Here is a 20949-nt window from a genome sequence, read left to right as displayed (position 1 = left end):
GTGTGTGTGTGTGTGTGTCTGGAGTTTCAGGAGTAAACAGCGTTGCAGCAGAATCCAATATAAGTGAAGTAAATGGCGACTGATTCTTAAAACTTAAAAACAAACCCTATAACCTGGCCCCGCCTCTCCTCTCCTCCTACAGGCTGCTGTATTCGAGGAGACCTACACTGCACATGACAATCACTGCAGGGAAGGAAATACCTGAAATACTGAACAGCAGCAAGAAGCATTTGGCAATATGGAATCAATCCACCCCCCCCCCCCCCCCCCCCCCGCCACCAGTGACACACTCAAACCGCCTGGACTGGTTTGATGGTGTTGTAACTCCCAGGAATGAGGAAGCACAACATGCAGCTCGTTTACAGATGAAGGCTCGTCCTCTTCAAAGTGCTGCATGGCCCAATTCTCACACAGCAGCTGACTCATCTGGATCAGGACTTAAATATAGGGTGTCACCCATTGATTTGCATAATCCCATCTTTTGGTGCATTCACATGTTTGAAGCTCGAATCCCCAGATGACACATCCCACCATCGACCGGTTTTAATGGATCTTTATGACCATGGTTACGCTTTGATGTCATGAATGTGTTGACAAACAGTGAAGGTTTTTAGACAGAGGTCAACATGAGGATTCATTTGTTGTGTAGTTGTGTTTCTGGACCACAAACCATAAACAAAGAAGGACAACACGACTCCACTTCCTCCATTTCTGGAAAAAATAAATAAAATGAAGCCAAAATATGGGTGCCGCCATCTTGTGGGTTTTTGGAGCCGGAGCCTGCAGAGTTGTGATGAAGTGGAGGCGCAGTGTCAACGTACCACTGATACACACACTTGACCAATATCGGGACAGTCTCAGCTGTCAATCATCACGTTTCACCCAGTTTATACCATCAGTGCGATAACAACAACCTACATTGACCGAAACCAACTTATTCAATGTTTACTTACATTTTTAGTTTAGTCTCGGTCCCATTTGCAGTAAATAGAGAAGCTGAGGTCTGTACTGCAGCCGGCCACTAGGGGGCATCAAGATGATGTGGCTTCACTTCTGGGAGCTGTCATGTCGTCCATCTTTTTTGTTAAACAAGATGGATTTGAATTTGGTTCTATTGTTTTGTCCCATCTTAAAACTGTTTTGCAAAACTGTGGTTTTAATTTATGTTTATAGATCTGTTGCAACTCTCATCGGTTTTAAATCAACACTTGGGAGATTTTTAGTTAAGTTAGGGCATGATCAACAGTCCAATGAAAAGTGAAGAAGAAAATAATGTAAATAAAGTAAAAGAGCTCGATATTAAAGATCAAATGCATTTCTATTTAAATTAGGGGCTGCAAGTGGAAAACCAAATTGTCCAAATTCCACATTCAACTCTTTCTAAATATTCCTTTTTTGAATTGTCTGTTGTTGCTTTCACACTTTATCGCGATGCCCTTTGTATCTCATGTAAAGCACATTTAAATAGAGCTGTTTTTTAAATTAGCTACACAAATAAACTTGCCTTGCTTCGCCTGTACAGTAGCTAAACCAGTCCAGTTGGGCCTGTGAGGACCAGTCACACACAAGGGTGAAACCACTGAGTAGAATCCATTTATCTGTGGTATTTCTCTCACTCGGTCACAGGGGACTGGGGAATATCTTCTGTGTTCACGGGGGTTAAAGGAAGCGCCTCGGGAATATTACCAGGAAAGAACTGCAGCATTTCTAATAACTGTCCCACTTGTCTTTTAAATGAGTGGAGAAAGAAAAAAACTCCAGACAGAAAATCCCCGTCTGCCCCTCAGACACAAACCCAGGTTTATACCAAATATAAAAATATAATTCTGTCAAATCCAGTAATTCTACAAATATTAACACACAAATACTTCAAGTGTGCAGCAAGAATAGAAAACTGAGGCCGGGTTCCACTTGAAGTTGTGTAATCGTCACATCAGACTTCCAGTTAAACCTTCACTGTCTGTTTAGCCTGAAGGCTGTGGTCGTCTGGACCTTCAGGGGATCATGTGTGATGAGCAGGTACATGTATCTAAGGCAGCCGGATTCTAACCGACAACCAGTCACGGTGAATGCCACTGAACCAGCTGATCTAGAGTTTTGAACACAATGACCCGGAGGTTCTTGGGGGAAGGAGTGGCGAAGCACAGGGAAGGTGCTGAGTGTGTGGATTGGAGCTCGGCCTGAATCGACAAGATCTAGGACACACACACACACACACACACACACACACACACACACAGACACACACGCAGACACATTGGCTGCAATCTGACTCTGCAGCTGACCCTCCAGCTTGGTGCCAGGTCCACACGATACACTCACACACTTTGATATAACGCAATAATTGTAACCTTTCACAGAGCACTTTACAAAAACTCAGATCACAAAGTGCGTCACAAAAAAAAAAAAATGTTCTGAAATTGTCACATTTAAAAAGACAACTCGAGGAAAAGCGAACGGGACAGAACGTCCGGTAAAAGTTTCATATTAAGAAGAGAAACTGCTGAGTCAGCGGATGGGATATCCTCAGGCAGGTCGTTTTAAGGCCTCAAGGCCCAAACTGCAGATACTGTGTCACCTCTGGGTTTTAACAGGGTTCCTGGGACAAAGACCAAACCTCTGGATCTGCAGGGATGAGCAGGTGAGTATCAAACTTAAAGATCAGGTATATAAAGTTGTTTTCATCACATCTGAGTGACATGAGATGACGTGACCAACACACGATAGACATGAAACTGTAAGAATACAAAGAACTCAAGATGAAATCAAGGAGCCAATCAAGTCAAAGACGCAAAACAACCAGATTCAGGAGCTTTTAATGATGCAGCCCGACGTTCCTCACTCCTTCATCCAGGCTCCACCCTTCACCTGACTGATCCTGAAATGCTCCCGGTGCTGTGAACCCATTGTCCGCCCCAGTCCATCCCCAGCTGCGTTTTTCATATGTGAGAGGAAGCTCTGAAAAGTGTCCAGCCACAGATCCCAGGACACTCTCTGGGGCTGGAGTCTGAAAACAGCTCGAGACACAGATGAGCCTTTATTCCAACTTGCCCCCTGCCTGCGTGATTTGAGTTAAATCTAATATTGGTCTGTGGGAGGCGGCGGAAGTGTGTGTGTGTGTGTGTGTTGCTCGGCTAAGTTTGTCTTTTGGCTCTTTAGTTTTATTTGCTTCTTTGGTTGCTGTATATAAAAGATAGCGACTAGACATTGAAACGCCTTCAAATTAATCAATAAAAGGTTAAAACCATTTTCTAAAACATTCTAGGGTTCAGTGTGAACAGGCTAACACACACACACACACACACATGCTGTTTCCATCCCCGCAGACAAACACACACGTCTGAGCTGTGATCTCCACACAAAGCCACAGACAGACAATTTCCTGAGCTCAGGCCAGATGGACAACGTGGACAAATCCTAAATGTGCGTCCTGATATTGTTCCTGTCGACCTGCACAGAGCCTGAGGAATGCAGGCGCCCGCTCTCAGGGTCAAACCACAGATCAAGAGACACTAAAGCACCTTCATCCACGTCTGTCGACTCTGGATCTTCTGACTGCGTCTTTATAAAACCTGCACAGCAGCCGCTGAAGGCCCGAAGACACCTGGGGACAGAGGAAGGAGCTTTTCTTCAGTCGCTGTGGGAGGCTGATGTTCAGAGTCCACGTTCAGATCAACATTAATACAGTGGGAAATCCTTCAACAAGCCGGATTTCTCCTTCTTTATATTTGATAAAAGTAACATGGAATCAGAATGAAAGTTTGTCTGCAGCTCTCACGCTCATGTGTTTCTGTTTATTGCCGTCAACAGATCCCAGACCAGTGCCAACAAATACATAAATAAACCAATAAAATTGAAAAAAAGTATTCACAATATTCATCTATGAGTCTAAATACAACGACTGAAACTCTGAATACACATATACACTTTTATTACTAAGATAAGATGTAATATGTTGAATCACTAATGTCTAAGTTGACCTCAGATGCTGATGACACGGACAGAGAGGAAACATCTCAAATCGAATTTCATCAGCTTCTGTCTTCATTTGTTTGTGTGTTTGTTTGATTGTTTGTTTGTTTGTCAGCTGATTACACAATCCTGGAGGGAGGATTCACACGATTCAGGGTAGAGCCTAAATTTAGATGTGGATCTAGATCAGGGGTCAGATCCACTTTCACATTGTGTCCATTCTTTATTTATTTCCAAACGGTTCCAACAGTCAGTAACATTCAAGGGACTGAAACGTGGGAGCAGTCTGGTGCAGCTCAAGGAGACTGAGAGTAATTCCAGGTTATTTCTATTACTGACATGTTGTTCAACCCCAAAACATTCTGTCTACTGTTCTTATTATAGAACCGAGCTGCTTGTACACGTGATAGATTATAACTCATCTTCAGTTATGGGCTGTTTTCAACAACAGATTCACAAAAGCATCCGGGTCAAGTGTGCACTCGTGTGAGAGCATGTGTGACAGCATCACTGCTACATTCCTGCTATTTGAAAGTCTAGATAATAACATCAAATAACAAAACAACATATATATAAGTGACACGCAATACTCGAAATATACAAATATAGAAAAATAATAAGTACAGTGTAAGAGTATAGATTGAACTCTGAGTATTGCACAGTTGAAAATGCTGAGTCACACTGAGTCCACGTCTGGTTGCACAGTCTGAAGATAACTCTGCTGGAGAGGATTAGTCCTCACGATGTGGTAACACAACACGGAGTCTGACCCTCTGTCAAAATCAAAGCCACATTACACACATGTTGTTTATTGATTTCTTCTCTTTCCTCAGAGTGTTATCTCTACGTATTCGGAGGAACAGAACCCACTATCAGGTTTCCCACCCTCTGCCACATCTGGATTTGCAGAGTGGAGCCTGCTTCTCTAGAATTAAAAAACGTCTCACAATGAATTTAACAAGTATTTGTTCACGGGACAATTCCTCTCCCTGACTTCATTTTTGCACCGACCACACATAACTTGAACAAAAACACATTCCTGACATTACTCCAGCCGATCATCTGACTCCGGGTGGCAGAGTCCTGGATGACACGGGGACTCTGAGGAGTGGGAGTGGGAGAGGTCGTGGTCCCAGTCCCTCGGCTTCCAGCTTCTCTGTGTGGAGGCCCTAACACTGAAATCCTCAAATACTCAAACATGCCAAACAGCTTCTGGCCGAGCAACACAAATCTGCTGGCAGCGACTCAAGGTGCAGGAGGAGGTTCTGAGTCGAGAAAGGATTTTTAATGCACCTGCTACAGTGGCTGCATTGTTTCATGAGAGAAAAATGTGATTTAGAAACAGTTTAACAAATGGAAATAGAACTTTAGTTTCTCTTCAATCTGTGTTGTTCTTTGATTCTCACATATTTTCCATAATTTTCACTCCTGCATGTTCTACTGTTTGAGTGTGAGCAGGACTACACAAATACTACAAAACAGATTAACACAAAACTTAGTGGAAGGATGCATTGTGGGTCGAGGAGGAAGTTTTGTTAGGGACGAGGAAGTAAAAGGTCAGAATCAAGAAGTTATTTTGTGTAACAGTCAAAGATAGAGCGATGTTTTTGACATGTTCATGACTGTGGATCTTGACTGAATTGGTGCAGAGACAAATGAAAACCTGGATCTATTGAATTTAAAAGTGGCTTCTTAAGGAGACTGCTGGGCCTTGGTGGAGGTCTGAGGTCGACTGAGGGTCATTCAACCTGAAGTGTGACTTGAGAGATGCATCGGTAGAAACAGTGGCTGTTACAGTGTGTGCACTGTTTTCATGAAAGACGAAACATCAATGCTGCTTTAAAATCAAATCATTTTGAGTTTGATTCAGAAGAAATTCTCACAAAATGCACTTCTGTTGAAGCTCAAACTGTAACTCTTCTTAAATCCATCTTAAAGTTTAATTTCTTTAATTTGCCGATATTTTATATAAGTTTTGAGAAAGATATATTTTGAATCTTTGTTTTTTTTTACTTTTCCCGACTTTGAATTTGCTGTAACAGTTGAGTTTGTCTGAGAATCACTTCTCATCCACAACCAAACCCGTTTCAACTGCACTCAAATAAAAACAGGAATCACACGGATGAAAAGTCCTTTTGAAATATTCGAAGCAACAAACAAACACATGAGAGAAGCTGAGGGACACGGAGACGAGTAAAAGAGGAAGAGGAAGACGATGAGGAGGAGCAGCTGGCCCCGAGTTCAGAGGGAGGAGGTTCCCTCGTTGTATGTTCCTGTTTACATCGGAGAGCTGGAGGCGTCTGTTGATCTAAATCTATTCCTCTGGAGCGAGAACAGAAGGACGGCAGGAAGACGAGCTCTCCAATCAGAACCTGCGTTCTTCATCTTCTTCTTTTCATCTCTCCGATTCATCGAAGACGACGGAGTGAAGATCAAACATCAGGGGTGCACATCTGGGTCCGGGGTGCACATCTGGGTCAGTGGACCTAAAACGACTCTAAAATTCACCCACAGTGAAAAACTGTTTGATGCAGAACTAGATAAACAGAAATTAGTTTCATTCCAACATCGGTTATTGAGCAATAGCAGCGAAATAAATCAGATTAGGTGAGTAATCACTCTTTCATCACATGTGGAGAAAACAGGCTTAACCCAGATAATGGAAATTGGAGGTGGCTTTCTGCACAATTGCACTTTTATTGATATTATTCTTTTGTGTATTTCTGGGGTTAATGTTTGGGGGAGACAACATATCCCAGGATTCATAGCGCTTCAGGGACAAACAGTTTTTCAAAGAGATCATGGAGGCAGCGAGCGACGAGCCTCAAAATGTCTAAGAGGTTCGACTTTTGAAAATAAGTCCCAGTTCTCTGACTCTGAGACGTTTTCTCCTTCATCCAGTGCAGAGACAGGTTTGTGCTCAGAGTCACACACACACTGGAAAAAGCCTGGGGGGGGGGGGGGGGGGGTCTCCAGTCAGTCTGTCCTCGTCCATACAATCGGGGGAAGCCCAGCCGAGCCGCTCCGGTGTGTCCCTGGACCTTCAGGCCTCTCTCCCCTGCAGCCAAACACAATAAACTCAGCGAGAGCTCGGGCCTCCGTCTCCATCCCTTTAGGTCAGGTGGAGACCCACACCACACCCCCCCCCCCCCCCCCCTCCATACAGTTTGAAAAAGACAGTTTAAACAACCCCCCCCACCCCACCCCCAGGACCCCAGGCGTCTGGGCGGGGGCCACCAAACATCCCCTCTCTGTGTTGGGGGGGCTTCAAAGGTATCAGGGGGGTGAGGGAGGCAGTTCTTTAGAACCGAGTTCCTGCCGGGACTCAGAGAGGAGTCGGGTCCGGTGGTCAGAGTAAGGAGCGACTTTCTCATGTGAAGAACGAGGTGGATCTTAAGTTAAGAGTTTGGTGAAAACTTGGTTTTGTGTTTATTTCTGGATCAGTTTTCTGATGTGTAATAATATTTCAGTCTTGCACCAGATGGAATTAGATGTTTTAAATTCAGGTTTATTGACACTGATGAGCAGAAAAATGATTTAAGGTCTCTGATCTCTCAAGATTCATCTGTAAAAAGAAAATAGAAATACTATTTTCAATAAAAATACAGATTTATTATATATAATAAAAATAAATGTGCTTACTATACTTTCACATTAAAACCTCTTTTTCAAATTTTTTTAAAAGAGCACCACGTTAAATCCACTTGAATTCAGTGTTGTAAAACAACAAAAAATGAAAAAATTAACAGTTGAACAATTATTACAGTCACTTAAAAGTATTTTACATCAGGACCGTGTGGGTGTGGTTTGATCAGGTTTGGATTTAGATGTAAAATCCTGATTGGTGTCACATTTCCCAACTGAGCATCAACTGTAAAAACAGTCAAAAAGCATAAATAAAACCACATATTCAGAAACCTCAATAATAAAATATCCCAAAACCTTTAAACATGTCATGAGAAATAAATAGAAACGACTATCAAATAAAAACACAAACACACGTTTCCTATTACCATCATGACTTTATTCATATACATCTACAAATGTCAGTTAATCCTTACATGTTTATCATGTGACACAACAGGGCGGTTCACTCACCCCCACCTCAAGGAGCAAGGGTCTCTGGGAAAGCAAAACACTTCCTGGTTGCACAGCTGGACAAAGGGCCTTAAAGAGCCATCCAGGTGCAGCAAAGCATGCTGGGAGGGGAGAGGGGGCCGTCCAGAACGCTGCAGGGCAGGAATGTTGCCGCCCACTAAACAAATAAACAGCTTACACATGTTCTGCATAACGTAAAGCACACAAAGCACACACCTGCTCACACAGCACAGGGAGCTGCAGGAGGCGGGGGAACGACTCGAGTGTAAAACATCACGGAGGAAACACGACACGGCAGCGTCCTGACACACGGAGCATGTGGAGGAAGGCGGACAGTGATAATATAATATGATATAAGGCTGGAGAAGAAACTGAACGGTCAAAGGAAAATGATTTCTTTAAAGAAAAAGGCCATTTAGACAAAACGTGTCCTACAGACTGAACATCTGGACGAGAACACATCGGCACTGATTGCATTCAGAGTTAAAAGAAGAAGTGAAAGGCCATGAAACATGACGGCAGCTCGTGGTGCATGATTCAAATACATCAGTAAAACCCGGCTGCACCAGATAAACGCAGAGCTGGGTCCCTTATCTCCAAGTTAGTACGACACGCTGGACACAGATTCAGTAATGCATCAACGTGAAAAGAAAAGAAACAAAGCTACCACACAACATTCCTCAGAGTGTCACACAAACTACAATCCACTACAATCTTTTCTGCACTTCAGAAATCTTTACAACCGGCCCCCAGCGGGCCCCAGCACCCCCCCCCCCCCCCCCCCCCACACCATCAAATCCTCTCTATACATGTCCAGTTGGTCTATTCAGCACCGGGCCTCAGCTGGGGGGGGGGGGGGGGAGAGAAGCACGATGGAGGCCCTACTGGGGAGCACATGCCCTGATGTGAGCATCCGTGCAGGGGGGGGGGGGGGGTGAACGGGGGGACAACTGTGAACTCTCACCTTCATCTTTCTAATCCTGCTGCATAGTAAGAATCCCCCCAGAGCACCTCTACTGGTTTGCATGAGACTGGACTGGTCAGACAATGGAAGCTTGTTTTGGATTCTCTGCGTCTCACAGCTTCCAAAGTTCTGAACACGTCGAGAGACTGGAACCTCGGAAGCAGGTAGAAACACGGTCATGACGACTGGTGACGCACACAAGGCTGCTGGGAACAGCTGGTCCCATTGTGTCTCCCCAGTATGAATATACAGTGTTTGTTCAACCATCGTTCTGGGGGGGGGTATCCCTTCGTGCTTCTCGGTTTATTATTTAAAACGTTCTAAAAAGTAAAAGCAGCTTAGACCAGTTAAAGTCTAATAATAATATAAACTCTTTAAACCCTAATCCCAACCCATGTCAGTAAAATCTGGTTTGTTAATTTGATTCATGTTGAATGAGGGAAGAATTAAAAAACAACAGCTGGACTAATGAAGACAACAGATTCCTCTCAACGACTAAACGTGATTGGATTAGTGGACGATGAAGTTTTGTCAGTTTCCTGTTTTCCTGCTGTCGCGGAGCTGATTGGCCGAAGCCCAGAGGTGTGTTATGGGAACTCTGCCAAGTCCAACACAGATTTCATTCACTCCAGAGAAACAAGTCACGGCTTCTTCCACCAAGTCCACGGAGTCTCGACTGTGAGACTCCGTGGAAAGAGGCAAAGTAGAGGAAGAGGAGCTTCTGGGGTGTTTCCTCCAGAGGCTCCACTTCACGCTGTGCACACCTCTTCACCAGAACACACCCTGAGCAGAGGCGTGTCCACAGTTTCCTGAAGAATGCCTCGTCTTTACCAAACTGCCTCCGGAGCCTCCCTCCAGGAACCACCTCTAGAAACTGAGAGTCTCCAGCTCAAGGTCAGGGATCTGCAGATATGAACTGGACTTGACTGTGAACAACCAGTGCACTCGAACCACAGCCTACTGGGCCGCGTGTGGCTCGGCTCGCGCTCTGACACCGACAACGTTTAAGGCACAGTGGCTCTGATGCTGAGTGTTACTGTAAGAAAGAGAAGAGAACTGCTTATTTTGCTTTTTACGAGTCTTAAAGTACATGTGCCTCAGTGACCTGGCATGTTTGTGCATATTAGTAACTTATTGAACAGGTTGTAGGAAGAGGAGCGAAGGCTCGGTGGAGATTTTAACGTCCACTTGATGTTTGAAAGCAACATGCTGTAAAAAAAAACCAGCGTCAGATGAACTGAATTCAATAAAACCTCTTTGTAACAGACGTGGAAAACATACATTCTGTTCATCTGGTAAATATACGATTGAGGATTAACCCAGCAACCAACGACACAGGTTAATAAAAGTCTTATTTCTGGTAAAAAACAGAAACTGATCATATGAAATAAGTTATAAATACGACTCATGTTAATAACTATATACTTTCCCCACAGGAACCAAGTCTCCTAAATATGAATCTCAACTACCCATAAAACAGACGTTTCCCTCGTCCCTCCATGTAAAACTGTTTGTAATAATAAAACAATGAACAGCATGAAGAATATAAATGAAGTTTCCCCGGTGAAACTTTAAAAGTAGGTTTTCTGCTCAACACGATCATGTAGGACATTTTTCGTTTTGCTCACAGAGAACTGTGTGTGAGTGTTTCTGTGTGTGTGTGTGTGTGTGTGTGTGTGTGTGTGTTTCTTTGAGTGTGTGTGTGTACTGGGTCCAGCATTGTCAGTGGCAGTGATGGTCGCCGTCAGCTGATGGCGCCCCCTGCAGGAAGGGACTGAAGGAAGAGCGGACGGTGCGACCACGCAGAGGCTGCTGCACACGGAAGTTGTTCACCATACTCTTCTGCACATCCTCCTCAGCCGAGGTGAACAGGAGGCTCCGGAAGACGGCCAGCTGAGGAAGAGGAGGAGGAGACAGAGGAAGAGAGAGAGGGAGAGAGAGGGAGAGGTTGTTACCGGAGGAAATCAGGCATTTTTAGGATCAGATCTATTGATTTTTAACGTGGTTTCATTAGGGGACTGTTGGGTCCTGGTGGAGATACACGTGATATATCTACTCAGTGCCGTCCACAGACATGAACACAGAGAATGTTCCTTCTAAGTGTTCACCTGCCTGGTTATAATCATGATTCTGGTTATAAATCATTCACCACTTCTTTGTAACTGCTGCTGGTCTCACGTCATGAGCCAAATATGTGGACCTGCTCGTTTGCTCAGTTGTAAAATGGAAACACCTTAATGTGACCAGTTGCTCTGTGGAACAGAATTATTCTTCTTCATCTGAAACCAGTTCTGAAGAATTTTGATCAAACCACCAAACTGCACCACTCTCTTTTGGCCACCTGGGGGCAGCAGATCATCAGATATTCTTAAACCCCCCCAAAACAATCTAATGTGCAAACTGTTGTTTCTTTGTTTTAAATCCAGCAAACACAGAGACACACTCTGGTTTTATTTAAGGTTGTATTTCTGAAAACAGCTTCCTCTGACATCTGAAGAGAAGATCTGATGAGTTAAATTAAACGATTGAGCCAAAAGAGGTTAAAACAAGTGAGCTGCAGATCTGGATGAGAAATGACTCCAGAAAGAAGCAGGTCGATTTTGCAGGCGATCTGGATTTTTAATAACAAACCTGGACATTGATGCATATGAATAAGACACGTACACACACACACACACAGACACACACACACACACCTGATCGTGGCTGACTTCAATGTGCTGCTTCATCACAATCCAGCTGACAGATTCGGTCAGAGGGGGCGTGGTCAGGGAGCCGTGGTACGTCCAGTAGTCGTCAGTGTTGGCGGGTAACAGACACGCGGGATTGAACCTGTTGAACTCCACGACGCTGTCCTGCAGGCGACCACAGACACAACACACAGCTGTCAGTTAATCAGGGATAAAGAAAACACGACTACTGACGTTTACAATTCTGTTGATTCAATAATGATTAGATTTAGGATATTTTAGTTTTGTTTGGATATGAAAAATACTCCGACAACTTAAGCTGTTAATTGTTCAAGGAAACTACTAACTTATTAAAATGTTCATATTCCCCAGAGCTGTTATGTGAACCTTTCATTTAACATGGCCCACACCAGCTTTCCTTTCATAGATGAACAAATTCAGTAAATTAACATTTTCAGTGTATTATAAAAGACTTAAGGTTTGATTAGGGCTGTGTAAATATGATGCCAGCTAATGTAAACATCACTAATAAGTCTGGATAACACACACGTTGCTGTGTTTGTCTAACAAAGCACACAGCGGTTGGGACAAATGCACGTTTGAGACACTTAACTGACATGTTACTGTGTCAACACAATGCAGTCTGGTGTGTTAATGAGAAAACCGACAGACACTGTTTGAGGTACAGGAGACGTTCAGCAGGTGGAGGATCGTCCCCTGTGGTGTTTTATTGTCTATGATTCATCACCACAATCATCACTAACCATCATAAAACATGTTGTGTCGCACAATGAGTGTTAAACAACCGTCGCATGTATTCAAACAAACCTTATCAGACTATTGGTGATAAGCAGAACGGCAGCAGTGATATAAACGAAGGACAAACTGTGACCTTGTGTTACTCACCTTCAAACAGCTCCGAGAACAATCAACGGGAATAAAACTCTGCCGGAAGTTATCAAATAGATATTCTCAATATAACCTAAATCAGAAACAATTCAGATATGATTTAAATAATGTTTATTGATCTTATTCCATAAGGGTCTGTTGAATTGGTCACTAGACGGATGAGAGTTGAGGACAAACAGCTATGTTGTGTTTGTGTGTGTGTGTGTGTGTGTGTGTGAACTCACTTTGTGTCTGATCGCAGGCAGAGCGTCGACCAGCTTCTGCAGCCCCTCGTGTCTCTTTCCAACCTGAACGAGGATTAAACATTAATCTGGAGTTAACTCACAGAGTGAAGCTGCATCTTCAGCCCATACAATGAGATGTATACAGTTAACACACAGCAGATTGTGTGTGTTCACAACATAAAGTAGGTCTGTGTGTGTGTGTGTGTGTTTACCTTTAGAAAGACTCCGATCACAGCCAGTCCGTTGTCCTCCATCACTGCCTCCTCGAACAGACTGTACTTGTCAGAGTTCCAGTGAACCAAGTGGAGCTGTGGACACACACTTTATCAGAAACCTACCATGAACGTGTGTGTGTGTGTGTGTGTGTGTGTGTGTGTGTGTCTCCATGCTGATCCCATGCAAACTTCTCCTCTCCAGATCCACTAGTTCCCTTTCTTTCCGTTGCTTTTCAAAATAAGAGTTCTTCATCCTTTGACTGACTTTATGAATAAAGTGTCTTATTGCAGATTCAGAGGTTTGAAAACTCACATGCACAAACTCAATACATCAACACATCAGCCAAATATAGGAAAATATGTGAGTCAGAAGTGTAACTTGAGCACTGAGGGGACACACACACACACACACACACACACACACACACACACACACACACAAAGACTGAGTGATGAGAACAATGACATGTGCACATTCCCAACACCACTGACAAGGGATTGGTAGAGGACACACAGTCTTTCACACAGTCAAACACAAATACACACACGTACTTACACACCTGTGTGTTCATGGACAACACGAGGTGGGACGCGTGACATTAAGAGTTAACAGAAGAAACCAGCTGCACCACAGAACCTGGTTATAGATTCCCAGGCCTTTTAACTGGGAAACATGAATAGAATTCAAAAGGACGACTGAGTCAACACTGTTTAAACACTGCTCTGATTCGTTTTCCTCCATGACTCCTTTCTTCCTTTAAGCCTTCAGAAAACATTTGGTTATGTGAAAGGTCGCAGCAGAGGACTAACTGCATTTCTCTCACTCTATAAGCTGCTTTCTATAGCTCGACATATTAGTTTTTTTCCATTCAATGGTTCCATGCTATCCTAAAATACACAAACGCCACCTGTGAGATCCACGCCTCTTCACTTTACACGCTACATTAACGCAGCACCAGAGACGTCAGGTCTTTTAAAGCATGAATTGAACAAAAGAAAGTTTCAAACATGAATTATTTTTGGTGTTTTTAATCGATCAAATCGATTTATGTCATTTCAAACAATGGCCCACAACAAGAGCTACTAAAAATAAATTGAATGCGTCTCCACGTGAGGCAGCAAACAGGAAAGTCAGAAAATCATCGGCTGCTCACAACTTAAATATACTTATTCAATTATATTTTTATAATACCATCTGCATGCTCCACTCTCACATGTACACTACCCCAGGTGCAATAATTCAGCTCAAATCATCTTTGTCTTGTCTTGTATGTTATTTATATACTTGAACTTTAAGTCGTACAGTTTATACAATTATAATTAATGTCTGTTATGTATTAAGTGATCTTGTGGATTGCTGCTAATTGTGTTAGATCTATCAGTGTGTCAGTACACTGTGATGTCACTGCTGAGAACAGTACAGACACACCTTCAATCAGGGAAAACAGGGTGGTGTGAAGTTAATCTTTGAAAGGAAAAACTATCCTCATATAAACGATGTATATCTGAGTCTCCACTGGGTGGATCTCCGTCATCGATAAGGACGGGCATAAAACTTTATGAAGCCTAAATGTTTAACTCTATAAAAGTGTTCTTGTTGTGTAAAACCTGTGTAGATAAACATTTACCTCAAGTGGTAAACTGATGTTAAAGATATTCTTCTTCCTGTTCATTTCTTCATCAGAGTTACAGTAACAGAGATGAACTCTTTTACGCTACTGATGGTTTTACTGGTGTTTCCTTCCATTAATGGGTTGAAACTGAAACACCTTCATACTCCAGTGTTGACAATGTGCTGGGAAATTGTTGAAATCATATTTTATGTGATCCTCATTTGTGCCAGAAACTCCTGCTTTAATGTTCATCCAGTGTTTACTGTCTAAGTTGGTGCATCCATGTGACAGCAGGTGTGTTACCTCTGCGGGGAACAGCTTCCTGTCCACGGTGTGTTCCGAGCCCCAGGCGTTGCTCTCACCCCAGTGGAAGTGGAACTGACACAGCCTGTATTTGTCTCTCAGGGGGCCCCCTTTCAGCGCTGCACCAGGAAATGAAAAGACACAAGTAGATTCTGTTAAAAGGATGAAACGCCAGTCCTCCAGAAGAATCAGGTCAAATCTCAAACTGCCTAGTCATCATTTGTGTTGGAAAGAGTTTCCTCCTCGAGGGGAAGAAAGGATTTTGCTGAGGAGCAGATTTTTTGGGCAGAAACACGGAACAGAAAATATTAAAGTGAGTCTATAAAACAACGACTTTCCTATTGACCCCATAAACAGCTTATCAGGGACAGGACTGCTACCAAAAGATAAGCACTTCTCTCTATCTATACAACACAACATTCCATGATAACACATCAATTTCCACTGGTGACACCTGCAGTCAGGTCACAAGCACTCCTTTGTTAAACTGTTAATAATACTTAACCTGCTCTCTTGTCTTTCTCCACATTTCTCTGTTAGGAACCGGTTTGTTCTCCTCTCAGTTCCACACACAGCTCATAATACTACGACCGAGAACACCTGACACCTCTGAGGTGGGAAATTCTGTAGCTTTAAAAACATTTGTATTTTACCTACAGTTAAAAGTTGTGGTACTTTGAACACGTTACAGCCTCTTGGTGGATTCCAGTCATTATAATACACTGACCAGCCATTTGTACACAGACTGTGAAATACGTGTGGAAGTCAGGAGAGACATTTAAGTCACATGACGATCATGTAAACTGGATTTTCCCACAGACTGAAGTCTCTTTAGTGTGTGAGTGTGGGGGGGAGAGAGAGAGAGAGAGAGATAATCTGTGTAGATAAAAAACACACATTCCCCTGAGATTTCGTTTCACTAACTCCAAATCTAAACAAATAATGAGGACCTTCTGTGGAACGAACCATATTTCATTTACTAGATCTCTACAGTGACTCATGGCAGAAGAGTGTGAGAATATAAACTAAGAGGACATAAAACTACTCACTGGACTTGTCTGTGGTGTCATCGTACTCCACCAGGAAGGAGTAACCGTTATTCCAGATCTGCTGGCAGGTGTCTGGGTCATAATCGGTGACCAGAGGCTTCAGCTCGGTGTCCAAGACGCTCTTCCGTGCGATGATGTCGATGGGAGACTGGCGATCGCCTCCTGGTATCGCGAGGGGTCCCTGCCACATGGGGTGCACTGGAGGAGAGGAGGGAGGAGGAGGAGGAGAAAAGGGAGGTTAATCAAAGAGGAAAATAAGATTTTAAAGTTACTAACCCGCAGATCTCCTGCTGTCCATGTACAGGTGTAATATCCTGATACCCACTTTTCATGTTGTACTCCGCTGCCTCCTTCATTTTGCAACAGTCCATTTTGAAAGAGAAAATCAGAGTAGCCTCATTTAAAGGAATTCAAAAAGACAGACAGAGACAGACGCACACAACCCTCCTTCCTGGAGCTCTTTGAAGGAACTAAATGAAAAAGGGGCAAGTGAGCAATAGCACTTCCTTCCTTGTCCTCTCCGGGGTTTTTTTCCTGGAAGGAAATTACAAAATAAGAGCCAAGTGGGCTGGCTGTAAAGAAAGTGACACGCGGAATGTCCTGGCACGCCCCCAGCTCCACTCCGCAGCGGGGGGGATCTGCCCGGGACCTCTGGTCAGTCGAGCTGCCAGCTCGGACCAACGTCCGTCAAAGGAGCTTCTAATTACCTGAAGCTGTGCGCGTGTTCCCTGCCTCCCTAACTTCTGCTCTCACTTCACCTTTGAAATCAGGCCAAAGCTCAAAAATCATTAACTCAGAGAAAGCTCATTCTGAAACGGGTTTCTCTCCACCTGACCTAAGACCTGCTGAGAAACATATTTCAAGCGAGGTTGTCAAAGGCTAAAAAAGCAGCTCATTGTGTTGTTTTCTTCTCCACTCATCCAGCACAGAGCCTTAGGTTTCCACTGTGAGCCGAGCCGAACAGGTCTGACTGGGAGATGACCTTCATCTTCTTCCGATTTCACCGACTCCTCCTGGGAGAGTTCGCCGCATGACTCCGTTGTTGAACGGACAAACAGCAACTGCTCAAAAAAGCTGTTGGAGCTAAATCCCAAGGAAGCTGTGGACGGTGATTCTGATTTGTGACATGTCAGCGCCACTGTCTCAGGATCAGCTCCTCCGAGTGTCACATGACGAGCAGCTGGACAGAATCAGAAAGTGTGAATGAGACGAATGAGCCCAGAGACACCGGCCTGAGTCTGAGGCATCGAAACCTGAACTCAAGTTCAGCTCCTGCACTAAACTGTGGGTCTGACGCTGCATTTGTGGAAGCTACTGGTTTCCATCATCTCTGGAAAGTATGAATATACATGCTGGTAGAGGGTGGAAGTGCTGACTCAGTGTTACACAGCATGTGTCACAATGGTAGAAGCTTAAATGCAATAAGAGTGGATACGATTTAAAACTCATACTATAGATGGACAATAAGGATATAAAATGATGATTTCTTTATATTCAAAATGAAAAAAATCTGAACAACATTGAAATGATTAGTTTCCCTCACAAGGCTTTTTCACAACAGTTTATCTTCATAGTTTGTGTGTAGGTGGTTTGCAGGAGTTGGGCTGGTGTCCTATTATATGAATGGAAATCTGTGGCTGTTTGAAAAAATACACGGCTCACATTTAAAACTCGAATACATTAAGGTTTACTTTGGAAGAGTTTTTGACAGTAATGTAAAGTACAACAGTCATTCAATCCAAATGTGTAATTTGTAGAATATTGGTAATTGGTATTTTCTAATTGGGCCCAGCCACCCTGTCCTAAAAAGATAATGATTGAATGAATATTTCCTATTGAAAAAGAGTTGTTCACTGTGAAGTCTTTACACAACCCAGATAGGAGTTTATCTCAAAGCCTGTGCAGATAAAACCAAAGATAACCATGAAAAAAAAACACATTGACACTAAGTGTCACAATTGGTGTTTCACAATTTGAGTCAACCACAGGATTTCTGTTCCCTGGGTGAGGCTCAACTGAGGGAACCACGTTGTGATCAAACCACAACAAACCGCATTAGTTTCCTGTGAGTCGGCTGTTTAAGACCTAAAGAAGAGAAGAGGCCCAAAAGTCATTTTACAAAGAAAAGAGTAGAAACTGCATCAGGACACATCAACGAGGAAACTCCCACAGAACCTAACATCTAGTGGATCTTCTGGGTGAACACAGAAGCTCTTTCATGAAGCGTCGACCAGTGAGCGCTGGTTGGATTTATAACGTCTGCAGCACTGGACCGTTCTTTTCCACTTGTAGAGTTTTTCCCTCCATGTTGACTCGGTGATTGCCGGGACACAGGGAGCAGGACACGGCTCATGTTGGTGGGTGTGGTGAGGTCCCGACTCGTCCGATGGGCTCGTGTGTCACTTTCCTCGGGTGCAACTTATTCCAGCACAGTTCAGATTTTCCATATATTTCATCCGATGTCTTTCAAACAAAGTTAAGTGAGGACTAACACAGTGGAGATGTGACAGAGACAGTAGGGACACAAATTAATTAAAGCAACACTCTGTGAAATTTACTGAGCAACAGCGCCCTCTGCAGGCAATGGAAGGGATTAACTCTGTTGGGCTCCGACTCAAAGTGAGATTTTCATGTGGGGAAAAAACTCAAAGCCCTGATCCTCGGCTTCCTGAACCAGAAGAGCTGCAGCTGTAACTAATCCACCGAACTCTGTTTTAAAAGTTTCCTGCTGAATATTGGAGATAAACTTTGTTTTTTTTTAATAACCTATTTTTTTAGTATTTTTAACTTATCCACAGTTCAGCTTCGCTCTTCAACTCGCTGGACCTGATTGTGACACTCGTTTGAACTCTGGAAAGTCAGGTCCACATGTATTCTGGGTCGTCCCCTAAGAAGGCTGTTGAATACCAGTCTTCCCAGTTCCCCCATGCCAAAGCATCCGTGGGCAAGAGCTCTGTTCCTTATTCACAGTAACTGAACCATCACACTTAAACTCTGTTGTTATAAGTACAAAGATAACGTGTGTGTTGCATTAGTTCAGTTCAGTGCAGGTCTGAACACACGTCTCTCAGGAGATCACACCCAGTGGGGAGTGATGAGTGGGAATAGAAGGAGTAATGTCCCTCTTCAATGAATTTCCATTGAACCATCCTTTAAACTCTGTGATATTATATATATATATATATATATAAAATATCTGAATGCATTTTAGGTAAGGTTTGACGTGTTCTTCTCCTACAGGCTCCATGTAGGTCAAAGGGCTTCTTGTGATGATTACGGGCCAGGGATCGATACGAGCCCGTAAAACCCGGAGGCTCCGGTCCCGGTCCGCTGAGGCGGGGTGGACGTGTTGTGATCCGGATCCAGTGATGAGGCGGATCCAGTCCATGGTTTACACTTCTCCTCGTTGCATTACATGTCATGTACGTTTTGTTCCGTTGACAACAATAAGTGATCCTCAGCTATGTTGACCCACAATGAGCTGATTACACACTAAATCAGAGCCACAACTCGTGCAAACCCACGTTAACACGCACACAGACACACAAAGACACACACTGAGACTCTGCGTGATGGAGGAGTTAGCAGATGTGTAGTCATGTCATCGCGTGCACGTATAACAACATCTCATCCACTTACTCTGAGACAGGACATATTTGCTGGAACAAGCCGAGAGGTTGCAGCTCCTGACGGGCGTGATCCGGTGCCGACCCCCGGTGTGAGCGGGGAGCCGCCGGTGCAGCTGCCCGTGGAGCCGCCGCTGGAGCTGTGCGGCCAGCGGGCGGACCACGGACGTCAGTGTCACCATGTTGATCCCCGACAGACGCTGAACAGGAGCTCACTGCGGCGACGAGCAGGCGCGTTCACGACCCTGGTTGGTTTTTAGCCCGAAGCTAACGAGCTAGCGGCTAACAGCTAAAAGCTAGCTCCTTTTTAAAACTCTCCGGCGAAGTGAGCTCCGCAAGCAGCGGCTCCTTCCACAACACAGCTGCCGTCACCGAGCGCCCGCTCCCCCGCAGGTCTGCCCTCCCACCGACGGACTGGAGGAGGCGGAGTGAACGGCCTGGTTTCTATTTACACTGGTTCAAAACATGACGGAGAGAGAGAGACACCGGGGGACCGTGTCCCCTGAGAGAGGGTCCGACTGAGGCCCGGGGGGGGGGGGATCAGAGAGAGACAGACAGACCAAAGAGAGTGAGACAGACCAGAGTAACAGACCACAGAGAGACAGACACTAGAGAGACAGACCAGATACAAAGAAACAAACAGGGACCACAGAGAGACAGACCAGAGACAGTGAGACAGACAGGGATCAAAGAGACACAGAGAGACAGACAGGGGCCAGAGAGACAGACCAGAGACCGGGAGTCAGACCCTAATGAAAAGTGTTTATTGTGCAGGCTGGAAAGAGACAGGGGGGGGGTCTGTCCTCCTGACCAATCAGAGAGCTGCTCTGAGGGGCGTCAGTCCCAGTGATGATGACAGAGAGGAAACACTTTTCATCAAAGTGGGTTCAACTTGAAAACAACAACAATAAAAACAGTAATAAACTTTATTATCACCTTTCAAAACACTCAGGTTAAAAACTGAAGGAAAACTACAGGAAACAGTTCAGAGCAGTTTGATGATCACAAAGAAATGAGTCAGAAACATCAAGATAGAAAATGAGCTTCAAACTGACTTTAATTAGATATAAAGCATCTAAAGGAAATATATGATATATAAATTTTACATATGAGTAAGTGTAGTTTGTGTATCTCTCATCCATGTTGTGTACTTTGACTGATCTAACAGGAAACAGAATCATCTAATCAAGCGAGTTTTTAAAAGCTTGTTAATGGTAAAGTGATGTATGTGTGTGTGTGTGTTGGTGTATGTGTGCGTGTAGTAGAGTTGCATCACGTTCAATCCC

At 44.0% G+C, this 20949-nt stretch overlaps 1 protein-coding gene across 2 annotated transcripts; it reads right to left on the bottom strand.

The window, feature by feature from the left end:
* Positions 1-10272: 10272 nt before the first annotated feature.
* ca5a (carbonic anhydrase Va) lies at positions 10273-20383 on the bottom strand. 2 transcript variants are annotated; one of them, XM_053426019.1, is made up of 7 exons: positions 19677-20383; positions 16038-16235; positions 14989-15107; positions 13070-13165; positions 12858-12920; positions 11731-11889; positions 10273-10927 (listed from the first exon to the last, which is right to left on the bottom strand). In XM_053426019.1, exons 1-7 carry the CDS (start codon positions 19843-19845, stop codon positions 10757-10759), a joined length of 975 nt encoding a protein of 324 aa, XP_053281994.1. In that variant the 5' UTR covers positions 19846-20383; the 3' UTR covers positions 10273-10756. The 2 variants fall into 2 exon arrangements, with proteins under 2 accessions (XP_053281994.1, XP_053281995.1); XM_053426020.1 differs by lacking the exon at positions 19677-20383 and adding an exon at positions 16363-16548.
* Positions 20384-20949: the final 566 nt, after the last annotated feature.

Source organism: Pleuronectes platessa, chromosome 7 (genome assembly GCF_947347685.1).
Source record: "Pleuronectes platessa chromosome 7, fPlePla1.1, whole genome shotgun sequence".
NCBI classification, from domain to species: domain Eukaryota; kingdom Metazoa; phylum Chordata; class Actinopteri; order Pleuronectiformes; family Pleuronectidae; genus Pleuronectes; species Pleuronectes platessa.
The sequence above is the reverse complement of the archived record's forward strand: the minus strand, read 5'-3'. Positions and strand labels throughout refer to the sequence as shown.

Bases quoted from the DNA above. Each gene is read 5' to 3' on its own strand.
- ca5a (XM_053426019.1), bottom strand. From the start codon at position 19,845: ATGGTGACACTGACGTCCGTGGTCCGCCCGCTGGCCGCACAGCTCCAG. The intron at 15,108-16,037 runs GTGAGTAGTTTT...TTCCTGGTGCAG, and splicing joins TGACACCACAGACAAGTCCA to CGCTGAAAGGGGGCCCCCTG. The intron at 13,166-14,988 runs GTAACACACCTG...GTGTGTCCACAG, and splicing joins GGAAGCTGTTCCCCGCAGAG to CTCCACTTGGTTCACTGGAA.